Genomic DNA, 21,428 nt, shown 5'->3' with positions numbered 1-21,428 from the left:
AGTTCCTACCCAGAAGCATGCAGGGCCTTTTCCCTCTCCAAACACCTCTCTGTTTTATTACTGGCTCAAATTGCCAGCTTCCTGGGGAACACAGAGCAGATGGTCCAGCCCTCATGTCAGACTTACCACGGAAGGAGCTTCAAGGTCAGTAGAGGAAGCAGTATGAGACACATGGCATCTTCAAGCTTCACAGCTCCTTTCACAGTGTAAGTGTTAGCAGAAGTCATCTTTGATGTGGAGCAGAGCACAGGGAAGAAACCTGATCCCCAGAACGACTCAGAGCACAAACTGCATATACTGACCAAAAGACTAAAGGCTTAAAACAGGAGATCTTGTCCAAAAGATTCCAGGCCCAGAAAAAAGCAGGTCATTGGGGAACTCCAGCAGCATTCTATGAGCATGAAAAGAGCAAGTGGTGAAGGCTGAAGAACTAGCATTAAACAAATAACGACAACAAAACAAACAAGAAAAAAAAAAAGAAAAAAGGCACCAAGACAAAGAATAAAAGACAACAGAAGCATCCAACCACCATCTTCGTCCAACACAAACCCAGCATCTTGCTAGGACAAAAGTTTAACCAGCTACAGGTTTGCAATGATGGTGTGTGAAGATGGTACCTCCATCAAAGACCACCCTCCAGTGACTGATGCCAGCATTTCTTTGGCATTTCCAATTTTGCTATGATGTCTCGTTCCCAATAACATTTTCCTTCTCTTCTGGTGCAAAGGGGTATTGCTCCGGTGGACAGCAGCTCTATTTTTGCTCTTCTTGTGAGGTCCCAATGCCATGAGAGCCTCGGCCTGCTCAACCCAAGCAGAAACCCTTTAGCAGTCATTCATTTGTTAGTCTGATATTAAATCACATCAAGTGAATCTGCCTTGTACATATTTTTAAGGCAACTTTGCTCTGCCATTCAAACAAAAACCAAACAAATCAACCACTTCACAGACCAAGTGGAAAGGATTAAACATTTATTTACATACAGATACATATGTAAGCAATTTCTAAGTATAAAAAGGACGTTACAAACAAACATGAAGCATCATACATTCATCATCCTGGTTACCCAAAGTACATTCCTTTCTCAATCCCATTGTAGCACACGACCACAAGAACTTAAAAAACAGACAAGCCAAATGCTTCTGACAGTCAATGATTCACAGTTTGACAATTTGCTAACACCTATACTCTTCCCAAAGACAGCATTACCCCAGCAACTCAAGATCAATGGTCTGACCAGCTGTAGTGCATTTTCTCCACTGAAATGGTTGTGCTTGATCAACAAGAAACACATCCTCTCTTCATCCTTCTAGCCACATGTTTAGGAATCAGGGGTCTTGCTAATACTCTGTACATTGTGCTAAATTCACAATTGTTGGGGAAAAAACAGCAGACCTTTGCGAGATAAACTCCAACCCAGGAAATTCCTTCAATGCTGCGACTTCCCCGGCACAGAAGTTGCAAACAAAATGCTGCTTTTAGTGTTTAAGCAGGTTTTAAAACTACAATTCGAACTACAGTTGATGGCATAAAACCTACTTTGTTCATGCTGTAAAAAAAATTTACGTGCTTCAATATTGATTTGCTAGTAATCAAGGCTGAGAGTAATTCAGGTTTTCTCCTGAGGAAATGAAGATGCCTTTGTAACATCTCTGAAAATGATCAGAGCTTTCAGGAAAGAGGAAGTGTTTTAGACTCAAAAACCTAAAGGTAATGCGGAGCACGATGAGCTTGTCAGTTAGATAGTATTACAAAGGGAAACAAGCCAGTAAACATAAAATTAAAATGCTTACTCAAAGTATTAATGAATTCAAATGAGAGCTGGGTGAGTCTTTCTGTATAGATCAAAGGCAGTTTGGGGGGAAAAAAATAATCTCATGATCTGCAAATTCACAGAACAGCCAAATATGTGCAGCAGAACAGAGTGAAGTGGAAATAAAAGAGGAGCAGAAAAAGCCTTGTCCCATATTGACAGCTGAGTGACTGCAGCTGCTCCAATCTCAGGGTTGGGTGTTTGTTGTTTTTTTTTTTTTTCTTTTGTAAACAGCTGTGGAGAGTAAAATGGATGTGACATCTCGGCAGTATATCTTATTATACTAAAAACCATGGCGCATTTTAAACCACTTCTCTAATATCCAGATATACTTGTCACTCCAAATCGGCATAGCAACAAGCGCTGGGCTTCCTCCATACTTTCCTGAGATGGCCTTGTCCCACCCAAAACACTGGCTTAAGGAGCCAGGTTTTCCCCTGTACGTGGGGGCCAGCAGCAAGGCTTCCTTCCAGCCTGCAAGAGCAGCTGAGGCAATGGCAGCACCTGAAACGGCAGCAGCTCTCCCCGCGAGAGACCAAACATTTTATTCTTACTCCATTAAAATGTCAAAACCAGCTCCTCTTCCCTCTCCACAAAGGCTTGGCTGCTGGGGACACTGTAGCCATTACATTTGCTAAAGCTTGTGCCAGTGATGTGACCCAGACCCTCAGAGATACTCCCACCACCCCCCAGGGGAGAGCTCGGAATGACTCTCCTCCACACAGCCACAAGTCTCCCGGGATGGAGAGCAGCATCCACCTGCTCACTGGGGATTTACTCACTTGCACCAAATCCCCACCATTTCTTAACATCTGAATGAAGGGAAGCATTCCTTATAGGATGCCCTGGCTGAGAACAGGCTCATGGAATTAGTTAGGTTTATGTTCATAGCAAGAAACTCGACGTGGCAGGGGAGATGAGCCACGGATGCTCTTCCTCCCAGCTAAAGCAGGAGCCAGAACCACTGGGATTGCACAACCGGGATAGTTTCCAGTCTGAGACCTCCACAGTGCCTGAGGCACGAGCAGCACTCAGAAGAAGCAGATTCATGGATGAAAAGTACCAGAGGAATCGGGCTTTGAAAAGCTCCGAGGTTTGCATTCACGTGTCACCAGACACACTGGAGCCCTGGATCACGGCCCATGAATGCAAAAGCCTGCTTTTAGCACTGCCTCTCCCCCAGGGAGCCACGCAAAGCCAAAGCCACGACTGACACAGGTTTTGGCTGTGTCAGGTGCCTGTGAACCAGGGCTGGACGCCAGGAGATGCTCAGCAGGAACATCACCACAGGGCACTCACCAGCGCGCACGGCCTTGGGAAGAGGCCGAAGAGAAGCAGCAGCAGAAAAAGCAAAGGTGCACACGTAAAGGTGGCATCTGCCTCTCGAGTTTAACTGGAGCACTAACCAGAGCTAGAATTATCTCGTGAGCTTGCTGGAAAAGGATAACTGGTACAGCAAAGCAAATGTGATCATATCCAGGATGTGCCAACAGGTAGTTATTAATGTGAAAACAGAGACCATCTCCGAGCACAGCACAGCCAGCTCCTGCTTATCCAGACAGGCAAGCTGAGCTGTTAACACCGGCTATAGTCTTAAAACCAGTCTAATCTTTCACTGACAGTATTTTCAGCCTAAATCACACTCCATCTCAGTTTCTGCTATACCCGAGTTGGCTTTCCCCAGTTACCCTGCTGACTGTATTTGGAGGGGTAAGCATTAGAGGTGAGGGGTGTTTTGCTGGATCTGTGGCTCCCACTTGGGGAAAAAACCAACACCCTCAACTCACATGGCATAGTTTTTACTTCTGGTTTAAGTTACAGCTCATTCGCATGAGGGGAAAGGGTGTGATGGAATCCAGGGGTGATGACAGCTGGCAATCTGTCTTGGCTGGAGATCGTACAATCCCGCAAAAGGAAACTTTGGGCCAGTTCAGCGAGGTGGTGATTAGCGAGGTAAGTCAGAGCAACGCCGTGGGCTACTTTGGGAGCCTGACATCACGGTCAGGGTGATTACCCTGTTGTCTATTGCTCTAGCCAAGATAAATCCTGAACTGAGGCCGATGTGAGAGCTGTAACCTTTACGGTACATTTAACTACAGCTCGGGTGGATGATCCCATTTCAAAGACATGGTAAGCTCCAGTTGCGGCTGCTTTGCTTAGGATGCGCTAGTCGCTTGTAGGAAATCAGGTAAGTGTTCCCCCACCACTCATCATCACAAGACAAGACTGTCCTTCAAAATGATGATCCTCTGCTCCTTGTGAACAGTAACTGCAACAATTATTACCCACAACAACAAGAGGACAGACTCAATGCAAAGATAAAGGATGGTGTCCAGAGCCAAATTTGTTCAGAGAAGCAAATTAAGTTTGTGAACAGAGGAAAAACACATTTTGATATAACACCTTTCACAGGTTTTTCACTACCAGGATTGATTAGAGTATTTCCTTCAGCTCCAGCGGGTTTTCTGGTGAGCCCTTACATACATCAACGTTTCAGAGAGCTTCCATGTTTGCTCACTAGGAATTCACAAAGAAAAAGGTATTTCTAGAAGACACTAGCAGAATTAACTCAAAAAGGTCTGTTGGTGGAAGCACCCTGTATGAGGAAATCAGGTGCTTTGATATTGAAAGCAAAAGAATACAGAACGATTTCAGATGAAACAAATTCAAAGCATCCCTTAAAGTCCAGAGCAAACAAAACCAAAATCATAGATGCAGTTTTTAAAGACGATGGGACTGAGAAAATCCTGAGTAAAACCATCTCTTTCTTTTGCACTTTCTGCCCCACACAGCCATCTCTCCCCCAGCACAGCCATCTCTCCCGTGGCACGAAGGGCTGTTAGCACTCTGTCTGCCCCACAACCAGGAGAGAGTTTCTGTGACGCTGTCTCCAGCCATCTCCGACCCCAATGGCACCACAGGTCCCCAAACACGCGTGTCCTGCATGTTTGCTCAGTCTGTTTTAATAGCTGGAGAATTTCACCTATTTTCCAGCTGAATTCAGCCTCTGACTACAGAAATCATGCCAGCTCAACATCTCAGCCTAATTTATAGACAGGTCTTCATACTGCATGGAGAAGACAAGTGGAAAAGCAGCTGAACAAACAGCAGTCCTTTGGGACAACGAATGAGGCAAACCCCAGTGGGTTTGACTATAGCTAATTGCATCCCTTGTCAGCAAAAGCTCGGGGAAGCCTGACGTCCCATGTGCGCGCACCCACCATGCTTCTGCATCACTGCTTTCAACTTTCTCTCTCTTCAAATCACTGTCTCCTGTGTCAGCCTCAGCCTGCTGCTATTACCGATGCTGAAGGAATTCAATAGCCATTAAACCGCTAAACCTAGACTAGCGGGAGCCAACTGTTACCAATATAGCTATTTCCAAAGACAAACAGCACCATCAGGCTGACAGATTTTAAGGGCTGTTTCCATGTGTTCTACGGCAGAGAACAAAGGATCTTGCCTGACAACTTGTCACGTGCGGTTTTCATTAAGCAATGATGGCAAAGCCAGTTAGCATTCCAGCACAAACGGGTATCTGACTGCACACTCAAACAACTTACCGGTAGATCAAATCAGGACTTCAGTATTAGAGGTAGGAAGAGGCACACAGTGTCCCCGATTTCATTTTCCCCATCGTAACTCTTTGACCTGAAGGGCTGCTCTTCCCCCCCTAGCACTCGGTCTCTCACGGGGAACACAAATAGGAACAGAACAAAGTCACGGCTTGTCCCAGCAAACCCGCAGTGTAAATACCCAATGCAAAATACCAGCAAGTACTTCACATCTGAAGTACAGAACATTTGGTGGTTTACCCAAAATCAGCATGAGTCAGTGGCTGAACCAGAAAACAGAGTGTAGATCACTCAGTTTGCAGGAGATGCTTTTACTTACCTCTGCAAACAGGTTTGTTATATAAAGCCAACATCTGTCGACCATGCAATATTGCCTTCTGCTTGGAGCTAGTCCATGGCTGTGAATATATCACCCTGAAAACACACCCAAATCTAGCAATCGCACTAAAAGCAATGCTTTGCTCTCTTGATAGTAGAGAACATTTCCAGTCAAGTTTGGCCCCATTATAGTCAATTCTGCATGGCTTTTGGACACTTGAGCCAGCAAGAATCACAAGGCTTTTACTGACAGTTCTCTCAAAATCCACTCATCTAGCAAGGTGCTGGCCATAGTTGGAGTGCTGATTGTCAGGTAATGGAGATTTGTATTTTATCTCCTTTTATTTTTCAGGACTTTGAAACCTATTCCACAGCATTGAGTTGTTATCAGCAGCTGATAAAGCCCCTCTTCTAGATGGGAAGCCTTCAGCAGTGGACCAGACTGTAGAAGAGAAGGTAAGCCCTCAGTGCTACAAGGAAAGGTGGGTTGCATGCACTAGAGAGATATTCAAAGTTGTACAAAAATAAATCCTGTAATGAATTACAACAGCAAAATATTACTTCTTTAACAGGTAGTGTGTGTGTTAACTGCAGAAAAAGAGGCTAGTTTCAAAACTACAGCTTTGGCTTATGACCGTAAAAAACGTTGCACCTACCACCGTTGTTCTTTTCAACTTTAAGTCCACAAGAATCAACCTTGAGAGGAATCACTTCAGATTTGTCCCTGGAGAAGTCAGACACTTTACTTGAACACCAGCCCAGCTGCAGCACGCCACCCCACTGCCTCGAGGTGGAGTCCTTACAGGGAGAAGATCTGCCAGCAATAAAAAGAAGCAATACTTCAAGGAAGGCAGCTAGTCTCCAAAATAGTCACCTACATGTTAGGAAAACACTGGGAAAAGAAACTTAGCCTTCTAGAAACCTCAAAATGAATACCCAAGAAAATAAAAACTTGGTAGTTTCGGCTATTCGACCGGCTCAGCTTGTTCAGTCGTGACAATGCATTAGAGCTCAATCTCCAGAAGTGATGCAAGGAGCACTTTAAAATGACTTTATAGTTGTACTCAGCAGGAATGAAAAGTGCCTGCTCAGCTTTGATGCTTTTGGAAATCAGGCTGAGGAACCCACCGGTGGTTTAGTCTCTCTCCTCCTTGGCTAATTTGCTCAAACAGCCCTGCCCTATTCATTATCAATTACATACTGACAAGTCCAGCATCTGGAGAGTAAGAGCTTTTACAGATTAAATATACATAGCATTGATTTAACTTGAGTGTCACCTTATACATAACACGCTGAGCTTTGCTCTAAACAACGATCTAAAAGCTGTGCAGAACCAGCAGTCCCAGAGTTGGGTGGTCTTCACAAGCTCAAGTGAGGCTGCATTTGGCAATCTGGGGAATGCTCAAGAAAGACAAGGAATGCTCAAGGAAGCCGAGGAACGCTCAAGCAAGATGCTGCCCTTCAGCACAGGCTGTACCCCACAGTCCGGCACAGCAGAAGCCACCGAGTCCCACACATTTCTAAATCCCTGGATGACACCAGGAGCAGAGACTGAAAAGGACCAGGCCAGCACAGCAGATAAGTGTGAGATGTTGGGGTACATGTCATCTAAGAGAACTTCTTTGCTCAATGTTGCCTAAATGACAAACAAGCCTCCTACCACACCTTCCACATCTTCCTTTTTACCACTAGTCATAAAAGAAGAAAGTGACCTAAAAAATAGCAAGAAAATATTAAAAATGGCCATGACAGACTGATCCCCTCCTCTCTTTAACGCAGAGTTGTCTCCCCATTACAGATCAAAGGCACAACATGATACAGCCCAAAGAAGTCTTTCCAGGAAAATATGAAAATGCATTTTAAAATGCTTGCGCTTTTTTTTTTTTTAATTGTTATTCTTTTCAAGAAGTACTTACTGGCAGCTTTTTATGTCAATACAAAGACTCTGTTATAATCTTCAGTCAAAGCCAAATAATTTTAAGTTGATTAAATTACAGCATTTCACAGCCATGTAATTGCCAGGAGAGATTTATCTGGATTAGCTAAACGGAACTCAAACTTCTAAATATCATTTCTCATGTGCATATTCCCTATCTTCCAATTTCCCTTTAACACCAATGTGTTAATTTGCAATGCATTATTTGCATATGGCACTACAGGTGGGATAACATTGCAAACTCCATAGTGCTTCCACTTCAGAGGCCTTTGTCACAAAAGAAATTGCCTGAACACATACACTGGAGTCTGGGATTAAGAGTACAAAGCATCAAGTAAATTAGATGACTCTACAGCCCTGAACCTACTGAAAGCTACTCTAGCAAAGAGACTGGATGCCAGGAAGATACCTTCAAGAGCATCTTGGAGAGCAGTTCCACAAGGTGAGTGCTAGATGGGTCAGACACAGAACGATACCACCTTGCAACCCGTCACTATTTCCAATTAGCATAAAAAGCCCCTCTGCAAATTGTATGCCTGCCTTTCAATGAGAACTGTATCTACGAACTTCATTTTTTAAGCCAGACATACTGCAGACTGCCACTTCAAACTGTGCCCCTCTTTGAATTCCTTATGCACAATCCATTCACGCACGAGATTTTGGTCACATCAGGTGCGCTTTTTCCAACTCCACCAAAAACCTTTCCCACAGCTAATTTTTCACGTTAGGGCATTACCAATTAGAAGAGAAATGGTTAATTTCCTTCTTTTTTTTTTTTTTTTTTTTTTTTAATTTCTGGAAAGTCTTTTCATCCTGTGTTAGATATCAAAGCAGCACAGTCCTTTCTTTCCCACTACACTCAGGCCTAGAAAAAGAGGTAACAAGATTTATTTATTTTTATGAACAGTGCTTATTAGTGTTTTTTCCTAACCAGTTTAAGTTACACATTCAAAGGACAGTAATGTAGTAAGACTACGTTTGGTCTATGGAATATTTGCTGAACTGCTAGCACCAAAGGGAGCAACTGAGCTGGATCCATGTCTTCTTAAATCTTGAAAATGTTGATATATGTAACTTTTTTCAATTCCAGGTTCATGAAAGTGCCTGTAGATGAGAGACATAACACTATTTCAAACACCAGAGTCCTCCATGAAGCCGCTATGTACATGTCCTAAGAGCTCACTTGCTGGCAGCCAGAGGATTGCCAGTGTAGTCCAGGGTCAGTGTTTATTGTTGGGGGGTTTCTTATTTTTTATTTTAAAAAGGACCAAGAACATTGTTTTGTAAGACAGATTCTGATTTCTTCAATTATCTTCGAGAGAGATGGCTCTAGTCTCCCATAGAAAGAAATGTAATAGCTCAGGTTCTGCATTACATGAAGCACTTGTGCTACTCTTCTTTTCCTAATGCATTCCAGAGACTGCAAGAAAAATGAAATTTAAACCATTTAAATTTAAACATTTCTGCTATGTTGCCATGCAGCTGGAGCTGTCAGCCTCCCATGCTTTCAGGTCTGCAACCTCAGGGTAAGTCAGATGGGGCAAAGTGGCAGCAATTCCCTTCATGTAGGTATATCCCAGAAGACAGAAGAAGAAAAAAAAAAAAAAAAAAAAAAAAAGAATCCTCTTGGCCCATGGTGGAAGGGAAATCACGTGCCAGCTCTTTAATTAAAATTACAGCAAGTCAAATAGCTGATACTTTTCCCCTCTCCTGGTAAGGGGGATGAGACATTGTTCACAAGGGTGTTCTGTCGTGCCTCACTGATCAACCGGCAGGCCAAGTCCAGGAAGAGTTTTTCCACATTATCTGACTCTTTTGCCGAGGTTTCCAGATAGTACATGTCCTGTGCTTCGGAAAATTCTGCAGCTCTTTGCTGGGAGACTTCTCTCTTATCAGCTAAATCAATCTTATTACCTGCATTGATAAAATATTTTAGAAGAGGCATTAATTTGACTTCCAAAACAAGAGAAACAGAAGTTGATAAGGGGATAAAGAAAAGTTTGGTGTTGTATGGATGTATGGACAGTGGCTTTGATGTGAAACTCTTAGTGCTTGCTCTCCCCTCCAAATAATGGATTCCCTGATACATGCAGCCATGTTCGTTTAATATCAGCTCATTTAATGGAATATGCCCTGTGAACATCCAAGTCATCCAGCTTTAATTTAGCACCAGTGCATGTCTGCTGCTATCAGTTGACATTAAAGGATTTCCATTTTAATATCCATTGAAAATTCTCCTGTTCTTGCTCTGAGGAGCGCTTAAAATGTCAATTACAGCATATGAGACACTAAACGTGGTATTTCTCATGTCATTACAAGCTTTAAAAGAAGCCTGGCAGGGAAGGCAGCTTTCCTATTTCAATATTCCCATGCAGGATTTGACTGTTGTGGCTGGAAGAGGGACGGGCTTGGAGGGCACCCGCAGAGCGAGGTGGGGCGAGAGACCAGCCCCTTCCTTTGGAGAGCTCAGTTTGGCAGAGCGTTGATCAAAGCCTCAGGCAAGCATCTGATATGATTATACCCTATTACTGGCCACTTTGCTTCAAACAATGTTTTTGCCATAAACTGTTCTTACCATGAAGATGAAAGCCTAGGATCTGCAATAACAGGGGGCTGAGTCCACGGACTCAGCAGATTCAGGAGCAAACATCTCCTGGCCTCACTTCTACGAGCAATTTAGTGAGAACTAGTGGGAGGGAGAGACTGTGCTTCCACTGGCAAGCCATGCCTCACTGCCCTCCTCTCATCCGTGATCTCCCTTCTTTCCTGATAAAGCAGTTGCTTGGACACGCCGCATACACTGACGTTACCTTTCTAACTAGATTATCACTCGACACAAGTGGTTTATGGGCGTCACCATCTTCAACGTGTGTTATAACTGTTATCGTTTATGTTTTGTGCTGTAGATGCTGATAATTACCTTAATGTTCCCTAAAAAATTCATGTGTACATTTCTTAGTCATTTATTAATTATTTCTGCACCATTTGTACACGGGCCATACCCTTCTCGTGGAGTATATAATGAGTTTCTTGTTTAGAAGCTCTGTAAATCCCACAGCTCGTTTGCAATACCACTGAGGCACATAAAAGTCAAGAGATTTCTTAAATCTTAAACATATTTTACAATCATTTAGATTTTTTTTTTCTTTTGAACAGCAAACTATTAAAGGTGAAATCAACACTGCAGCATAAAACTTTTGGGCTTTCCCCAAGTTATTTTTCCATAGTTCTTTATATATTCTTGGGCCTTTAAAAGCCAAGTCCTAAGTGTCAGATGCTGAAAGCAGAGCATGGAAAAGCACGGGCAGGCAAAATAACCTTCACCTTGCTTGTAGCAGACTGAGGTCTGCTTTAGCTTGAATTGAAGTTCTACAGATTAACACAGCATTCAGTTATTTATTTTTAGTTTCCCTAAAAGCCATTCAAACGTCTCCAGTCTCCCAGCTCTGCCCCCACTATGAATGCTATGATCCATACAACCATCACATCCTGATGTGGTTCCCAGGTCCTGAGCTGCTCAAGATGAGGCTCTGGTTGTCCCACAGTTAAAGGTACAGCAACCTGCAGGGATCACCAGCTTGAGCAGATCCTCATATATTGGTAGAGATCCAAGCCGGGAGTCACAAGGGAAACTGCTGTATCCTTAGCTCAGCTAGTAGCTGCACCATCAACACTTTGGTCCCATATGGGACCGAGTGGTGGGAAACATCCACCTCTGCATGCAATAGCCACCGACTTGAGATGGGACCATATCTGTCCTGAACATCACTATCAGCATCATGGGGTTATTTACAGAAGGAATGCTCCAAGCACTACATTTAAGGCATCAGCTGTACCCCGTGCCCACCTGCTGCTACAACTGGTGGGCAACAAGATCTGCCGCACCAGTTCGAGCATCCCACGCCACCAGTTCACACAGATGCCACGTTTTCCTCCCTCCTCCTATCATCTCCATCTGCCACCAACCCCTCCACAGGCACAGCTCACCCCCTCATCACACTACCCCCCACCAGGGACAGTCATCACTTACCCACTAGCACGGTTATGACCTTATTGCTGGCATACTGCTCAATTTCTCGCAGCCACTCAGGGAGGCACCGGAATGATTCCTCGCAGGTGATGTCGTAGGTCAAGATTAACGCGTTAGCACTGCGATAGTAACTCTGTGTGATGGATCGGAATCGTTCTTGTCCTGCTGTGTCCCAGATCTGCAGCTTTTGGCACAATAAGGAAGGGTGATAAAAGGAAAAAAAAATTTTATTTCATAGCAGCACTTTTTTTGACCTAAAAAAAAAAAACTCCAACCCTTCAGGGTAAAACCAATGCTGGGAAAGCATTTAGCTCTTCTTCCCTTTGGCTCCCCTTCCCCAGCATTTTTTGTTTCCTTTCCTGCACTTGTAGATTGAAGCACAAGGCACAAAGTCAGCTGGCACTGCAGCCAACAGCCCCTGGAAGCTGCAGGTCTGCAGGCTTTCACGCGACTTCTGGCATCTCCCTCTGCTGTGGACGCTGCTGGCCTGGGGTTACAATGCCGGCACTCGAGGAAGAAAGTAATTTCTCCTGACCCTGAAGTCAAACCAACAGCAGCATCCATCTCAGAAGAAATAGGAAAGCCTCTCCTCTAGCTCCCAAAGCTAGTTATAATTATCCTGAGATGATGCACTGATGGGTGGGAACCACAGGATCGAAAAAGGAGCTCAGCTTAAGGCTGATCCAAGGACTCTAACACATTTGCTCTCTACAGCTTCACCCATCTCACCCAGTTGCTCACTGCCTGGCTTTCCAACACGTAGAGCTAGTTGACATGTCCTTAACTATATCACAAACTGGTTTGGGTTGGAAGAACCCTTAAAGATCATCCAGTCCCCACCCCCCTGCCATGGGCAGGGACCTTCCACCAGCCCAGGCTGCTCCCAGCCCCGTCCAGCCTGGCCTTGAGCCCTGCCAGGGATGGGGCACCCACAGCTGCTCTGGGCAGCCTGGGCCAGCGCCTTATTACCATCAAAGAGGTCATGAGCATTTGCCAAACCCCCTTGGTCCAGGAAGACAACATACATTTCCCAATACAAACTAAACTCATACTGGTTTTATAATTTGACCATCTGATAGTTTTTGGTGGGTCATCAAAACCTCAGTTCCTCAAAAAGGCAGTCAAAAGAAACAAACATCCAAAATTAAAACATTTCAACATAAAAGAGTACTTCTGTGCTTCTGCTTTTATTTTTTCAAAGCACCCCTCCCTGCAATTAAATATGTGAGATGTTGATTTCCAGCCAGAATCCTGTGTACTTTGGGAAGAAAAAGGTAAAGTATTTGAGACTTTTTCCATATATTCAACAACCCATAACAGAGAAAACTTCATTCTTGCCCAGTTCCAAAGTCAAACTATGCCAGCTACTCATCATAAATGTGTTAGTTTGAAATAAGAGCTTCCAGTAGCAGCTTTCAGATGTGGAGTATGATTTTGAAAAAGTACATTTTTTTCAGAGAAAGTAATCTGTGGCTGGCTTACAGCTCCTGGGCACCTTTGTGCTTAATCTCTTGGCACAGTTGTACTTAAACAGCTGAACGTGGCACCCGCAGTTAAGTGACACACAAACCCATAAGTGAAATTACTTGTACATGAAATTCAGATAATGAACGAGTCTCCATTAAAAAAAAAACATCCTCCAAACTCTGGCAGATGGAAAAATACAGATAATTTTGTCATTGCTCAGCTGTTTTCCCAGGAAGAACATTTACTGATTGGTCTACTGGTTAACTCCAGCTTATATGTGTTTTGCATTTATTGAGAAGATCTCCAAGCAGATAAAAACTTGGTGTATGTTCTTCCACCACTTTAATATTACAGACATTGAAAGCAAAAGGGATTGCCCTGGGGGAGAGGGTTTCTTACAGGCTGCAGTCATGACTTCACCTGGGAGCTGGGTGCAGAAGGCAGGGAAGAGCCCTGGACCTTACAGCCACTGATAAACTTGCTGCACACAAAATGCACATCTCACACTTCACCCCAGCGATTATTTCTGCCAAACAAAACATTTCACAACAGCTGGTTTACACCTATCATTTTTTCAGAGGAACCAAAGGACAGTGCCTGATTTAGCCAGCAGAAAACCTAGAAGTTTATTTTCTTGGAGCCAGCTGATGCTTCCCACTCTCCCAACATCTGCACACACATTTAGCTTTATGGATATGAACATTTCCACCAAGTACAATAAGATCACAGGTCCGTATAGCACAGCCCCCTGCAGCATTGACAATGGTTAGCTTTGACCAGCATGATAACTGCTATCTACTTGGCTCAGATTTGTGTGGCCTCTTTAGTATAGGTGTCACACATCTTTTTGGTTTTATTAGAGAAGCCCAGGCAGATCAAAACTCCCCCAGCTGCACAGTGCTGTCTCGGCTCACCTGTCAGTGAGCTTTAGTAGCCACTCGCATCTGATATGGCTTGCACAGAGCTTTCATGCTAGCAAGTCCCTCTTCACTGACTTCCAACTGCAGTCTTGAAAGCTAGAAAGTATTTTTCCCCAGAAATCCATCATTTATTTTCAAGTCTGAAAACCTTTTCGGTAAACAGGTCTCCTCTCTCATCCTGGATCCCAGCAGACATGCAGGAAATGCTACCAGACACAGAAGCAGAGTCATGGCTTGGGCACTGTTAGATGGGCTAACAGTCAGAGAAGCACCTTGTTTGACCGAGATACTATTTTTATTGCTCTGTGCTCCGACTCATTCCTGCTTTTCCTGCTTGTTAAGTGTTTATTCTCACCAGGACCGCTTACTCAAAAAGTTTCAGCTACAAGATCACTTCCTGAAAGAATTCAGTTTCTCTTTCCGACTCCAGAAGGCTCACTCAGATACCCAAATATATCATACCAAGCTTCCTCCCGAGCTGGTCATTGTGGCTGAGCTCCAGCAACTCCACTTTATTGCACTGGTGAGGTAGGGAGAGGGACTTTGATTAACAACTCAGTATTTGTTATGTGAAATGTAGCTGGTATACCAGCTACTGCTGGCTAAGGCGCTGTGAAACACAAGCCAGCCCCAAGGTGATTACGTGAGCCACTTGGGTGGACACTTGACATTTGCAAGGCAGCAGGGGCTTACCACACTGATGAGTTTTCGTTTAGATTGTAAAGCTTCCCTGAACCATCCTTGTCCCTGAGATAGCCCATGTTGGCACAACTGCTCCCAATATTCTCTTAAGGAGTTTGCATCCTCAGTCCAAGGTAGTCTTATGACAGGATTATGCCATGGGAGCAACAAGTCACACACAGACAGATCCTTCAGGTGAGCTCACCTGTCCAAAATCCAGACCTCAAACATAAATTATGTTCTTAAGGCTTCAGCTGTACTTGGACAAGGAACCAGATGCTTGGAAAAGAGAGCTGTCTTAAATGGATGGAATTTGTTTTTCCCCGAGATTGTTTTTCTCCCTCCATTGATCACGACAATCTTGAGACTGGCCAGCCGGTTTAAGCCAGGTATACAAGGGACAAAATGAACTCCACCTTCAGTGCAGTACTTAATCTATTTACCAGGTTAGATCCTCTGAGCTGCTCCACTGGAGCTGGTTTTGGCTGAAAGAAGCCTCTCTGCTGTCTGAGGAGCCTGGACAAGCAGCATCCATGTCCTGGGCAACCCTGCTACACTAGACACCTGCTAATGACCATCACAACCACTGAGCTAAGCACCAACACCACAGGGGCTACGTGTGATCCTCACTGCTTTCCTGCCTGCAGCTCTGTCCCACTTGCACAGCAATGTGCTGAATATTAACTCTGTCTTTACTAGGTGGAGTGTACTGACCCCTCTTGTCCTTCACCTGCTCAGGCTGGAAGGTCTTCTGGTCAAGGACCATCACTGGCCATAGGTTTGCACAGCTCCTCAGCCTGCTGATATGATCGTGACTTCTCAAATCTGTCCTGAACTTAGGAATACACCACCTGATTTTCTTCTTAAAAACCCTCTGTGCTGAAATACAGGTTAAAAAAAAACCCAAAGATGAAAAAAAACCAAAACAGTCCACTGTTTCCATCCCACCACTTACACAAGCTTAAAAATGGGTGTCAATGTCACATCCAGCCACTGCCACACTGCCGCTGCTCTCCTATCTGCTCACTACTAGATTTGATGAAGGCAGCAAGGGGAAAACTGCTGGTTTTCACTTCTATACCCCTGGATTTCATGCAGGCAGAGTAATTCCAGGAGCAGCTCAGGGACCCTGGGCACCTTGACATTACAGGCTCAGATAACCATACTCTTCTCCCATCTCTTAGACACTACTACAGTATCTCTAGTGAAATCTCTAATGAACAAAACTGCACCAACCAACATCTCTGGACGCTGGAAGCCAACCATGGATCCCATTAAACCATGAGATTGGTCCCCCCTGTGTTTTGGCCCAGGCAAAGTAGATCTCTGCCAAGTGATGCTCAGGCTTGGTTCGGGAGTTAGCACAGGAACAAGGATGGTTTCCCAGAAGCAGTTTGGTTCCCACCACCCGATTTTTGGAGGATGAAAGAGTTGAAATAGAGGACATTACCCTTCTCAATTCAACCTGTTGACTGAAGCACCAATATTGTGGCTATCTCCGCTTCTTCCGAATTCGTAGCTCAGCAGAAGTGGAAGACAAGCCTTTGTTGTATAGAGCTGCAAAAGTCCAGAAGCCTGCTCTCCCCAACAGCTGTCTTGGGAGCTCACAGGAGGTGATCTTCATCAAGCACATCCCAGTGGGAATGCAACAGATTTCTGCTTACCAGAAATGCCATGAGCAGAGGCTGCACTGAAGCACTTCTTTGCGCTTCCTCAACCCCAGCCAGGCACAACCTTAGTGTCTCCTAGGCAAGGACGGAGTTTTGCAAGATCTTCCCTTTCCATTTTCTCCTTTAGAGTAGGTTCTACTGTTAGGACCCTGATGGTAATTGTGGAAAGGGGCACAAAGCCTGTCAGACCCAGCATTGCCTGAGCGATACCAGAAAGCCCTGCACCTCCCCGCATGCCTTCCAGCGGCAGGAGGGCTACAGCAGGAAACCTCAGCTATGGTACTGCCACCCCAGTTTATGCTTAAAACAACAGGCTCCTACCTTTACTTTTTCACCATTTATCTCCACAGTTTTGATCATGAAATCAACCCCAATCGTGGCTCCTTGACCTGGTGGGAAAAGCCCCTGAAAAAAACCAAGAGTCTCGTTAAGCACCTTTCTGTAGCAAGACAAAACTCGCTCTGGGAGCCAATCCTCACCCCTTTTCCATCCTCAGTTATTCCTCCCTTGTCCCCTTCCCCAGGAACTTATTTCCATCACATTTAGAGAGGAAAATGTGACATTTCCCCAGCACAAAGGTTACCATAATTCAACCCCATAGTGTTTTCCCTGCCTACGTGTCCCTAGTAGCGTAGCAAGTCATTGACCTCAGAGGCAGGAAAATGGGAGAAGCAAAGGATTCAGGCAGGCAAAAATAGAGGGGAAAAGCCCTTCTTCTGTGCAGTTGGAAGAGGCAAGGCAAGGGTAAATGAGGACCCTCCATCATACTTCCCAGCATCTTGAAAGAGGTGGGATAAGACGCTTTTGCTCATGCGTTTCCTTTCCCCTCCACCACACGCCACAGCATGGAAAGGCATTTCTGGCAGCTCCCAGCACCGGGGCCACAACCCTGATCAGCTTTTTGGGAGCAAAACATGGAGCCAGCCACTACTGGTGCCACAGCAATGGCAAGGGCCAGCACGATGCTGGCAGTATTTGACTACAGCAGCATCAGAAAGGAGCAACAGCAAAGAAAACAAAAAAATAGTAACCAGAGCTTTTTTATTTCTAGTGTCTAGGTCTACAAAGTCATGTTGATTTTGGGGCACATCCATCCCTTACAGCAGCTGCACTGCCAAAGCACAAGCAGCAGAAGTGACCACAGATTTTTGTGGTTAACCCTTTGGGGTTGACTAGTGTTATTGCCACTGGCTGTCACATGCAGTTAAGAGAGTGTAACATCACCACAGCTTTAAAACTACAATTGACAGTGAGGGGGGGTGGAAATTGCTGACAATTCCTAGTGGACAGCGCAACAAGAAACCCACATCTTATGTTTTACAGTGCATCATGCAAAACCTCTTGCCCTGGATGGATCCCAGAAGCTTGGCCCTTTCCCTGTTATTCTGCCACAGAAAAAAGGTCTGGTGTTTAACAGAAGACACTGGACTGACAGCCCAGGACCCAGGTTATTTACTTATCTACTAATGGCAAGTAACAGGGAGAGCTTTGTGCAGCGAGGGATGGGGGGGAGAAGGCACACAGGAACACACTAGGAGACATGCTGGCCCTTGTAACCGACCCAGAGCACCCCTAAATCGGCGTTGACCCAGCGGATTTCAGAGGGGACCTTCCATCTTCGGAGAGGGATGAACTTTCTCCAGCGCAAGATCCCCAACTGGGCCAAGTACAGCACTAGGTACAATGTGCTGCTTGTGCCAGTATGTTGCTATAGGTGATGCATGCACGAACAGGGTGGACAACAAAATATTCTGGAGACACGATGCCAGCAGCGCCCTCTGCACAAAGCCACAGGCTCCCATCCCAGTGCTACCTCGACATCCCACATCCAAGAAGCAGCCAACCTTACCTGAGTGAAGCGACGGACTAAGCAGGTCTTCCCCACACCGGCGTTGCCGATTAAAACAATTTTGAAGAGGAAATCATAATCTTCCATACTCATTTACGCAGCTGCAAGAGAGACAGAGAGTGCAACACGACATGAACCAAGGCAGTGGGGAAATGCCTTTTTATTCCTGCTGAACTTTACTCCTCCAAATACTCAGAACAAAGGTCTCCTGGCATGTGTAAGGCTCCTCAGATAACAGAGAAGAGTCCTTCCCACTCCAAGTTGGGGCATCCACGTAGTCCAGCATCAGCTGCTGTGAAACCTTGGCCACGTTTTGGCTTCCCTGCTGTCTCACCTGGCTGCCCACAAATTAGAGATGCCACTGTTCAGCTTTCCAAGCAATGCTCCACAAGCCCAAGCCACTGTTTTCTAGATTTCCCAAAGCATTTGTTTCACTTTTAACTATGTGAGTTCCAAAGGACAGCATGGACTTTGCCACATTGTCTGAGGGGATCATGCAATTTATTTCTGTTAGGGCAACACCAGAAGCTTCCCATGAGGTCCTCCAGGAGGGCACTGGGTACCCACAGAGCAGGGCTGAGGTGCACATGAGGGCAGAACAGATGGGGAAATTAAAATAATGATAAAAGCAGCAGCATTTGCTTAGAAGACAGAAAAAGCTTATTTGCTAAAATGATAGTGGTGAGTAGTGTAAGAGTTCAGCTGAAGTACACTAAGAGACATTTCTAAAAAAGAAGAAATAATAGATACTATTAGGAATATTACTACTACTACGATAATTTTCTTAATTTTTGTGAAGACAACTTGCTTGGTGTAAAGCTCAAATGGAAGTGAACACAGAGGAGCCTGGGGGGTCCCCAGCACACATCCCTCACCAAGTCCAACCTCCTTAGCAGGATGCAGAGACTGAAGTTTCAGCAACCTTGCAGGAGATGAGCAGGATTGCCTACATGGGGGAAGGTCTATAGGGCTTCAAGTGTGGGGAGGACTGAACAGATAAACGTAGAGTTTGCTGTGGCTCAGCAAGGCACGAGGGATGAATATCCACACCCCCATCTCCAAGGGTACCACTGACACCATTACCAGAGAAGGGGTCTGTAACCTTCAAGAAAAACAACAACCAGAAGAGATTCAGGTGGAGATTTCAGGCAGACAGAAAAACCTAGACAAGGGAGCAGAAGGGCAGTGTCCAAACCCAGCTGCATCAGGGAGGATCCAGGTATTATATGTGGCATCAGAAACGTGTCCTCAAGTCTGGTCTGGGGTAATGACATAAAAGACATCAGTAAAGAGACAGATTTACAAGCCATCAGTTGAGATACCAGGTAAGGCGACACCTAAGCATTGGTACCTAACCCACCAGTACCTATAGATTAGGCACTGGATGGGGAGATTGAGCCAAAGACGGGAAGCATAGAAGATGGGGTGTGCGGGGGGAAGGAGTACTATGAAATTGCTATACCCAGTAAAGACCCAGATTGCTTAAAGAGTTTCTACAGAGCTGACGAAGGCAGCAAATGCAGCATGGGTGAAACAAGCCTCTCACATGCAGCCCAAAGGCAGAGTGCCCTCTCCCGCTGCCTCCAAAGGTCCTTTCTTGGGAGGGTTCATTGCCAGAAGGCCCCAGCTACTGACCCCAATCCCACCATATAGCTGTGATAGGCTTATGGTCACACAGCCAGAGTACAAGATAAAACCGTGATGGTCTGGGTCTTCCAGGCAGGGCACGTGGAAATGTCTCTCCAAACGGTCTGGGGGACCTGAAGGCAAAAGAAGTGGAAGACTGACTCAGCTGCTTCACATCTAGATGATCTTTGCCCTTTCCAGCAGCCTAAAAAAAGATAACCACACCAATTAATGACTAATGATCTGCATCACATCAGCAGATGTTTAGTAGGGACATGGCTGAGTCACTACGCAGACGTGTCACTTCACCCCGGCTAGTGACACAGCACAGCACTTGCCCTGCTGCTGCATCTCTGGGCTGGAGCTACGGTCCCCTGCAAAGTGCTACCAAACGGCGGCAACTGGAGCTGTCCTGAGGATGCTCTAACCTCACCCTGCTCCAACACGCAAGACCTTGCAGCTCCCTCCTTACTCTTAACACAGTGAAAGAATGGGACCTTAAAGAGTAGCCTCAAAAACAAACAAACAAAAAAACCCAAAAAACCAAAAAACAAACAAAAAAAGCAGCCCTTTTTTATTTCCTGGTGTTATTTTCTGTAATCATTCCGTGACTGGCTTTCCCAGAATGGGACTGGATAACACCAACATTAAGAACATGTTGACGGTGCTCTTACAATGAAGGCTAAATGTTAATATATGGTTTCAAGCTTTCACACGAGCCAATGTGAAGAAAAATGTGATCATCCACTAAAAGCTATTTCAAGACTAACGAGACTTACTCAGCACTGGATAATTATCCCTGGGATGTTTCAAATCCCAGAGGGCACTGCTCCCCCCTGGAGGGATTTCAGTTCTATTACTTGTACCCTAAACAATCCAACATTCAAATTTATCTTCTCAGGAAGTTTAAAAATAAACTTCCTCTGCAGATCTTTGAGCTCAGAAATGCTAAATGGCTCAGACATACCCTAGAGTTATGTCTGATCCCCTTCATTAGCCTTCAAGACTAATCATATGTGATAATGACCCCAAAGGGGAACTGAAAGATGAGCCAAGGCCATAAGACAAACAACGCGACAATGAGATTAAATGCCAGGACTGAAGAGACACAAAAAGCAGGGAGAAAGCAAAGGAAGCAGCAAGGGAGAGAGAGAGAGGAGTCATTTGGGAGGTGGAGTGGGCAGGTGAGGTTGGTTGTCGCTGCCCTGCCACTCATGTTGGTCCAAACTGGTGTTTCTCCCTCTGATGTGCACACATGGAGCCTGCCACGCCGTCAGTGCCGAACACAAACATTGCATCAGTTATCATTACGAAATCTTCTCCTCCTGCAAGCACAGCCTTTCAGCCAAGTGACCTTTGCTGCTGACTCAGGCTCACGCAACCCTCCCGCTCCCCAGGGAAGATGTGTCTCAACCTCTGCCCAGCTTGCCACGGCTGGGGAATGTGCATCTCAGCAATACATCACACTTTGAATTATGTTTAGAAAAAAAAAAATAATGCAGAATGCAACTGGTTTTGTTTTCTCGGGGGATTTTTTTTTGCA

General features: G+C 45.1%; 1 protein-coding gene across 1 annotated transcript in view; it reads right to left on the bottom strand.

Moving 5' to 3' along the window:
• Positions 1-954: 954 nt before the first annotated feature.
• The window catches only part of RAB30 (RAB30, member RAS oncogene family), a 53,197-nt gene continuing 32,723 nt past the window's right edge, over positions 955-21,428 (bottom strand). Inside the window, exons 2-5 of the mRNA XM_037376837.1 lie at positions 18,260-18,360; positions 16,732-16,815; positions 11,673-11,856; positions 955-9,556 (exon numbers count right to left, since the gene is read on the bottom strand). Of these exons, the coding sequence (XP_037232734.1) occupies positions 9,306-9,556; positions 11,673-11,856; positions 16,732-16,815; positions 18,260-18,352 (612 nt within the window). The 5' untranslated portion in view covers positions 18,353-18,360 and the 3' untranslated portion in view covers positions 955-9,305. The remainder of the gene's footprint in view (positions 9,557-11,672; positions 11,857-16,731; positions 16,816-18,259; positions 18,361-21,428) is intronic.

Source organism: Falco rusticolus, chromosome 2, assembly GCF_015220075.1.
Source record: "Falco rusticolus isolate bFalRus1 chromosome 2, bFalRus1.pri, whole genome shotgun sequence".
In the NCBI taxonomy this organism is placed as follows: Eukaryota; Metazoa; Chordata; class Aves; order Falconiformes; family Falconidae; genus Falco; species Falco rusticolus.
Note: the sequence above shows the minus strand (reverse complement) of the source record. Positions and strands in the feature narration are given on the sequence as shown.